Source organism: Megalobrama amblycephala, linkage group LG1 (genome assembly GCF_018812025.1).
Source record: "Megalobrama amblycephala isolate DHTTF-2021 linkage group LG1, ASM1881202v1, whole genome shotgun sequence".
NCBI lineage: Eukaryota > Metazoa > Chordata > Actinopteri > Cypriniformes > Xenocyprididae > Megalobrama > Megalobrama amblycephala.
The window spans coordinates 26,224,670-26,233,260 of NC_063044.1; the positions used below are offsets into that span (position 1 = coordinate 26,224,670).

The window sequence follows — 8,591 nt, forward strand, 5'->3', positions numbered from 1 at the left end:
CTCAAACACAGAAGCAGGAAACTATTTCAGCTTCTCAGATCAGGGAAACAGAAACTGAAAGTATTGTTGAGCTGTTGTGCATTTGTCCCGCTCTCTGTATTTATGCAGCAAAATGTCAGAAGCCAGGATTTCTCAGGATGAGTTCATGTGTCCAGTGTGTCTGGATCTCCTGAAGGATCCAGTGACCATTCCCTGTGGACACAGTTACTGTATGAGCTGTATTACAGACTGCTGGGATCAGGAGGATGAGAAGAGAGTCTACAGCTGTCCTCAGTGCAGACAGACCTTCAGTACAAGACCTGCTTTAGGTAAAAACACCATTCTGGCTGAAGTGGTGGAGAAACTGAAGAAGACTAGACTTCCTGCTGACTGTTACGCTGGAGCTGGAGACGTGCAGTGTGACGTCTGTACTGGAAGAAAATACAAAGCCGTCAAGTCTTGTCTGGTGTGTCAGGAGTCTTACTGTCAAACTCATTTTGACCATCATGAGGAATTTCCCTCTCGTAAGCCACACAAAGTGATCGATGCCACTGGACGACTGCAGGACATGATCTGTCGTAAACATGATAAAGAGCTAGAAATGTACTGTATCACTGATCAACAATGCATCTGTGTGTGGTGTAAGGAGTATGAACATAAAAACCACAACACTGTATCAACTGCAGCACAGGGGACAGAGAAACAGGTATGAACTGAGAGAGATTGTTCACACAGAAATGAAATGTTGACATATTGACGTGCACTTGTAGTGTACTTCAAATTAAAATTATATTTAAAAAGAAAAAAAACTGTACTTAGAGATAATAAAATATAAATGAAATGAAAGACCATTTAAGTGAACTTAAAGAGGGTAAACTTTCATGACTATGTTTCACTTTATAAACTAAATTTGTAATAATGTCAAATTGAAAGTTTTACTTTAAAGTACATTTTAATAATATTTTTGATGTGCTGACTAACATACTGAAGCACATGTAAAGTACTTGATTATAATTAAAACTGTAGTGTGTTATTCAATATTATTTTAAAAGTTAATATAGTGTAAATATGGAAGTTTTTTACTAACACATTTAAAATTCAAATTCAAATGCTTGAAAAATTCAACTTCATTATTACATTACAGGTGCTGGTCATATAATTAGAATATCATCAAAAAGTTGATTTATTTCACTAATTCCATTCAAAAAGTGAAACTTGTATATTATATTCATTCATTACACACAGACTGATATATTTCAAACGTTTATTTCTTTTAATTTTGATGATTATAACTGCCAACTAAGGAAAATCCCAAATTCAGTATCTCAGAAATTTAGAATATTGTGAAAAGGTTCAATATTGAAGACACCTGGTGCCACACTCTAATCAGCTAATTAACTCAAAACACCTGCAAAGGCCTTTAAATGGTCTCTCAGTCTAGTTCTGTAGGCTACACAATCATGGGGAAGACTGCTGACTTGACAGTTGTCCAAAAGATGACCATTAACACCTTGCACAAGGAGGGCAAGACACAAAAGGTCATTGCAAAAGAGGCTGGCTGTTCATAGAGCTCTGTGTCCAAGCACATTAATAGAGAGGCGAAGGGAAGGAAAAGATGTGGTAGAAAAAAGTATACAAGCAATAGGGATAACTGCACCCTGGAGAGGATTGTGAAACAAAACCCATTCAAAAATGTGGGGGAGATTCACAAAAAGTGGACTGCAGCTGGAGTCAGTGCTTCAAGAACCACTACGCACAGACGTAATGCAAGACATGGGTTTCAGCTGTCGCATTCCTTGTGTCAAGCCACTCTTGAACAACAGACAGCGTCAGAAGCGTCTAAAGACAAAAAGGACTGGACTGCTGCTGAGTGGTCCAAAGTTATGTTCTCTGATGAAAGTAAATTTTGCATTTCCTTTGGAAATCAGGGTCCCAGAGTCTGGAGGAAGAGAGGAGAGGCACACAATCCATGTTGCTTGAGGTCCAGTGTAAAGTTTCCACAGTCAGTGATGGTTTGGGGTGCCATGTCCTCTGCTGGTGTTGGTCCACTGTGTTTTCTGAGGTCCAAGATCAACGCAGCCGTATACCAGGAAGTTTAAGAGCACTTCATGCTTCCTGCTGCTGACCAACTTTATGGAGATGCAGATTTCATTTTCCAACAGGACTTGGCACCTGCACACAGTGTCAAAGCTACCAGTACCTGGTTTAAGGACCATGGTATCCCTGTTCTTAATTGGCCAGCAAACTCGCCTGACCTTAACCCCATAAAAAATCTATGGGGTATTGTGAAGAGGAAGATGCGATATGCCAGACCCAACAATGCAGAAGAGCTGAAGACCACTATCAGAGCAACCTGGGCTCTTATAACACCTGAGCAGTGCCACAGACTGATCGACTCCATGCCACGCCGCATTGCTGCAGTAATTCAGGCAAAAGGAGCCCCAACTAAGTATTGAGTGCTGTACATGCTCATACTTTTCATGTTCATACTTGTCAGTTGGCCAAGATTTCTAAAAATCCTTTCTTTGTATTGGTCTTAAGTAATATTCTAATTTTCTGAGATACTGAATTTGGGATTTTCCTTAGTTGTCAGTTATAATCATCTAAATTAAAAGAAATAAACATTTGAAATATATCAGTCTGTGTGTAATGAATGAATATAATATACAAGTTTCACTTTTTGAATGGAATTAGTGAAATAAATCAACTTTTTGATGATATTCTAATTATCCCTTAAATGCATACCTCGGGTCTTTAGTGACCCGGGACGTCATTCACTACCCTCCTCCTCGTTCATTTTTTAAAGTTAGACATCATCCTTCTTGGTATTCCTCAATTAATTCATTATAAAGAATATAATAAGAAAAAAATCATAAAATTATAAAAGAAAATTGTATAGGGTCGTTAACGACCCGAGGTGTGTATGAGTGTACATATATTTTTTTCTTCACAACAATAATTGAATCTTAGATGACGGAATAAGTGCAATTCACCTTTATTCCACAAGGTGACAATGTCTGATAAACAATGCTGAAGTGACAACTCATTTAGACAGAAAACGAAATAATAAGAAAAACACGAAATGGCTCAGCGATTTACTGCAGAGGAAGTACTGAACGCAATCAGATATGACTGTTACTGGTTGGATCTGGTGAAACTGTTAGCGATCAAAATATTGATTCTGAAGATGTTGAAAATTATATCGTTTTGAGAATATGTTTGAGATCGCGAATGGGCTCATATTCGTGACCTCAAACATAAAACTAGCCCATTATTTGCTGAATTTACTGGGAAATGAGCTCTGACTAGGACAGTAAGGATGGCATAAAACATCTGCTCAAACTGAAAGCTTTCAAGCTCCAAAAGGTAACAAAATACGATTTATTTTATTCTTCTGTAATTGTTACTCTAATATCAGAGGAGTTTTATATTATCGCGACAGGTAGAGATCCTTCCGTGTTAGATATAGATCCGGGTCGATAAAGACCCGAATATGTAAGAATGATAGGCGAAACAGTCATGCATTTAAGGGTTATATGACCAGCACCTGTATATTTTAGTTTACCATGCATGCTTGTCAGTACATTTGACAGTACACTTCATTTTTTTTACACATATTTCAAGACAATAGAATTATGAAATTAAATAAGTAAACAGCTGAGACATTCTTCAAAAAATCTTCTGTTGTGTCTCACAATAGACAGAAAGTCATACAGGTTTGGAACGACATGAAGTAGAGAAAATTATGACTTAGAATTAAAACTTAAAAACAAAAAACTATAAAACTAGACACTGATGAAATACTGCTGACATTTCAGTTTCATATTCATAATCTCATTTCAGGAAATTATGAATCTGTGGTTTGAACATACAGTATAAACTTACCATGCTAGATCTTTAACCCTCCACTAATTCTGGATCCATTCAACTTTAATTTTTAAGTGATAGTAGTTTTCTGTGTCATTACCTGTTATTGGTTTGTCCTCCAGAAACAGCTGAAGGAGACGCAGATGAAGATCCGTCAGAGAATCCAGCAGAGACAGAAAGATCTTCAGCAGCTGAGAGAGGCTCTGGAGTCTCATAAGGTGAGTCTGGAGAAGAAGAGAAGTTAGAGACATCTCAGTTTGGACTCTGTCAGTCCCGCTGAAGCCACTGTGTGATTGTGATGTGTGTCCTAACAGCGCTCTGCACAGACAGCAGTGGAGGACAGTAAGAAGATCTTTACTGAGCTCATCCGCTCCATTGAGAGAAGCCGCTCTGAGGTCACACAGCTGATCAGAGATCAGGAAAAGGCTGCAGTGAGTCGAGCTGAAGGACGACTGAAGCAAGTGGAGCAGGAGATCAATGATCTGAGGAGGAGAGACGCTGAGCTGGAGCAGCTTTCACACACACATGATCACATCCATTTCCTGCAGGTAACAGAGATCTAGAAGAACAGGATCATAGTGGATTTGAGCAAGAGAAACATTTCATGAGAGCAGAATGAGACACTGACTGAGATGTTGTCAGGAGTTCAGTCAGATTCAGTCCAGTGTTTGTTATCATATAATCATCAGTCAGACTCTCATCTGATCATCTGCTGTTTAAAGATGACTCTTACAAAGCACTTGAAAATCCCACAGGAATCCCCCTTTTTTTTCCCCAATAAATTATTAGGCAAACACCATTAACTAAATTTTCCTTCTGGTTTCTTTTGTCATGATGAAATCAGAGAACTTGATGGTATTAAATTCCACCCAACTAGATTTTTCATAATTTTTTGTAATGAAATATTTTATTTGTACTATTATATTTTCAGTAATAGTCACCAAAATTGGGTCAGGTAATCTTCAAACCTGATGAGATTTTTATTTCATAACTGTTTGCCTGAATTCAGACTCCAAACAGGAAGCGAGGCTGTATATAAACCAATGCTTATTAAAACCAAATAAAACCTGACCTTGGGATCGTGCCTTAAGGGTCCTTGTGAAGTTTCAGTGACACTAACCAGTCAAAAGTTACAAATAATGGTCAAAAAAAAAAAAAAAACTGCAGAGGAACATAGGTGAGTCGGCTGCGTATTTATAGGCCTCCTCTTATGCTGACTGGGAAGATCATTTGAATATACTCCTCCTGAACTTTGTTATAAAACATCATTTATGATCTTAGCAGATCTTTTATCATCCAAACCATTTCCTAGAAAGTTCACACATAGTCCAAAAAAGAAGTGTGCTTAATTGTACTGAATGTGCACTTGTAGAAAATTACTTTGTTTTAAAAGCTGGACTTGCATATAATATAATATTAATTAAATAAAATGCCACTTAAAAGAGACACTTCCATGTTTCTTAACACACTTAAGTAGACTTTTAAAAAGTGCACTTTGTAAAAATATCAAATTATTTTTTTAATTTAAAGTATATTTTAAATAATTGTTTTAATGATCATTTGTTATGCTTTAAAGAAGTGCACTTATTCTGATAAGTAAAGTACTTGGTTATCATTTTAACTGAAGTGTGTTATATATATTTTATTGATATTACTAATATATTTAATAATATTATTACTAATATATTTAAATGCATCACAAACAAGTTTCAGTAGAAATGACAAAGTATATTTTAGTTTATCATAAATGCTTGTCAGATCATTCAGCAGAAACTTTAATCATATTTCAAAGACAACAGAAGTAATTATGAAATTACATTTAAAGATACTTAAATCCAACTGAAGTGGGTTAAAAAGCATTGTAAATATTAGCTAACATCATATAATATAAATGTAAACCAAAATACTTTCATTTAATTAAAATAATTATTTTAATAATGATTAAAAAAATGTGTCCAAAAAAAGTATATATTTTAAATTATATTATTTCTGTAATAATAAAAGCATCCCTCCTCCTCCCCTTCTCCTCCTTTTTGTACAATCGGAGCTTGAATAGAATATCCTCTCCGAGCCCCTCTATAGCAGACAGCAAGTCAAATCTGTTTACCACTTATGCTAAGATTATATGGGCACACAAACTCTTGAAATAATGAATATGAGAAGAAAGTATCTGATTGTATGAAAGTGCTGGACTGAGGCGAGTTACTGAAGATCAACAAGAGCCGCACAGATCTGATATAGAGCAGGTTATTGACTGAAGTTTTGATTTGTGTTTTCTGTAGAGTTTCCAGTCTCTCTCAGCACCTCCTGAATCTACAGATGAACCCAATGATCCCTTCAGTTCTCTCTTCTCTTTTGATGGCATGAGAGAATCTGTCCGTCAGCTGAGAGACAAACTGGAGGATTTATGCAAAGGGGAGATCAAGAAGATCTCTGACAGAGGTAAAGTCCTGCGCCTCCATTATACAGACGTGTGTAGAAAGATCCTGAATGTGAACGTATAGCAGTTTCTGAAATGTTCCTGTGATTTATTAAATGTCCATTTACATAAAAACACTTTAATGCATCCCACTTTATAAATCACAGTTCATCTTAAATTCAAGTACAATGTGAACAAGAGCATCAAATGCACCTGCAGAATGACCACAAATATCCCTTAATGGTTCAGAAGTACAACACTCATCATCATGAGCAAGTCTTTATACTGTATATATGATGCAGGAGGAAATGCAAAATAATGCAAAAATGCAAATATGTGTGTTTTATAAATGAAGCTCCTGGAGATTCATCTGCTTTCAGAAATGATCCTCCATCATCTAATATCATATAAGCATCATATTAGAAATGTCTTAGACATGAATGTATTTTATCTTGTCATTTCTCTTCACACTGTTCATGTCTGTTTATTTCCACAGTCACATTCACCAACATGAGGAACGACTTCCTACAGTGTAAGTCACTAAGAAAACAAGTAGAAAAAAAATCACTGAATGTGTTCATGTTCTTCCTGTAGAAGGTAAAAGAAATAATAGAAAAGTTTAATAATTGATCATGTAAATGATGATTCAGGATATCTGGTCAGCTGTACTGAGACACTGATGATACATTGAACATTGAGTCATGAAGAGTTCAGATACATTAAAAGATCAGATTCATAATTCCTGATTCTGATGTGTTTCTCTCCATCAGATTCCCATCAGCTCACTCTGGATCTGAACACAGTGAATGAACACCTCTGTCTGTTTGAAAGGAACAGAGTGATTACTAACACTGGCACAATCCAGCCGTATCCTGATCATCCAGACAGATTTGATGTGTATCAGCAGGTGTTGTGTAGAGAGAGTGTGTGTGGACGCTGTTACTGGGAGATTGAGTGGAGTGGGTATTGTGTGTATATCTCAGTGTCATATAAGAGCATCAGCAGGAAGGGAGGGGTTTATGAGTGTTTGTTTGGATATAATGATCAGTCCTGGTGTTTGTTCTGCTCTTCCTCCAGTTACTCCTTCATACACAATAAGATAGAGACTGCTCTCCCTGTAAAGTCCATCAGCTCTAGAATAGGAGTGTATGTGGATCACAGTGCAGGAACTCTGTCCTTCTACAGCGTCTCTGACACAATGAGCCTCATCCACACAGTCCAGACCACATTCACTCAGCCGCTCTATCCTGGGTTTACTGTTTGGTCTGGATCAGTGAAACTGTGTTGATGCTTCAGAATAGACTGTAGAGAGATTTTATCCATAATAATTTGAGCTTCATGAGAAATCAGTAACAGTGAGATATTATAGAGTCTTATTTTCTCTTCATTACATTAACTAGGCAACATTTTTATACAGAAAATTCTTTAATGGATGTTTTCAAAAATGTTTCACCAGGAACAATCTTACATTTTTTATCAAATATTGAAATGAAAAATCTTATATAATGTTTGTTATATTTATGTGAGTTGATTATTAACTGTTGTTTTTTACTATTGTGCTAATTATGTTTATTTATTTTTAATGTTGATCTTGCCATAAAAATAGCAATAAAAATAAACAAACAAACATCAAAAGTACCTTTCAGTTAAATGATCAAACACAGGGTTCATTACAAAATGAACAGATTGAGGATAGAGTGGTTTTGAATAATGAAAGAACAGAAACAGTCGTGAACAATGTGAGGAGTGAAGATGTGGAAAATGGCATTATAAGTGGAGAAAATAGTGTAAAAAAATCATAGTTCAAAATTAAAAAAATTGTGCTGCAGAAGATAAGAGATGAAGAAGCTCTTTATGATATTTCAGATACTGGGTCACAAGTGATGGAAAACATGAACTCTTTAGAAGAAATAAATGACTTTCTTGACACAACGTTTAGTAAAGTTTTGATGTAAAATAGTTCTTTCCAGATATAAAATCATAGTATCATAGTATCGGTGGTGTTGTTGCAAAAAAAAAAACAAATGAGCTCTGAAGATCTGGAATAAAAAATAAAAAAAAGATTGAGATGCTAATGAAATTAAAGTAAAGTGCAGCTTCATGAAAATAGTTACTCTGTGCTTTTTCTTTTCTGTCTCTATCTTCTTGCTTCTCTATATGGGTGTGTGGAGAGTCAAATCATTAATTACAGTTTTTCTCGATTGCTAACACACAATTCATGAAACAACTCACTATTTAACTACACACCAACTTGTGCAAACCTCAAACTGTCAAAATCATCTTCTCTTTTGTCAGATTCAAACTTTGCCCTCAGGTGACACACAAA

The 8,591-nt window shown here is 35.9% G+C and overlaps 1 protein-coding gene across 1 annotated transcript; it reads left to right on the forward strand.

Annotated features, from left to right (window-relative positions):
- Nucleotides 1–15: 15 nt before the first annotated feature.
- Nucleotides 16–8,372, forward strand: LOC125266172 (tripartite motif-containing protein 16-like). Its single transcript, XM_048186629.1, has 6 exons — nucleotides 16–685; nucleotides 3,969–4,064; nucleotides 4,161–4,394; nucleotides 6,129–6,288; nucleotides 6,762–6,797; nucleotides 7,036–8,372. Exons 1-6 carry the CDS (start codon nucleotides 113–115, stop codon nucleotides 7,551–7,553), a joined length of 1,617 nt encoding a protein of 538 aa, XP_048042586.1. The 5' UTR covers nucleotides 16–112; the 3' UTR covers nucleotides 7,554–8,372.
- Nucleotides 8,373–8,591: the final 219 nt, after the last annotated feature.

Coding starts and splice junctions, on each gene's coding strand:
- LOC125266172 (XM_048186629.1), top strand. CDS start 113: ATGTCAGAAGCCAGGATTTCTCAGGATGAGTTCATGTGTCCAGTGTGT. Junction 686..3,968: donor CACAGGGGACAGAGAAACAG/GTATGAACTGAG, acceptor TTTGTCCTCCAG/AAACAGCTGAAGGAGACGCA. Junction 6,798..7,035: donor GAGGAACGACTTCCTACAGT/GTAAGTCACTAA, acceptor TCTCTCCATCAG/ATTCCCATCAGCTCACTCTG.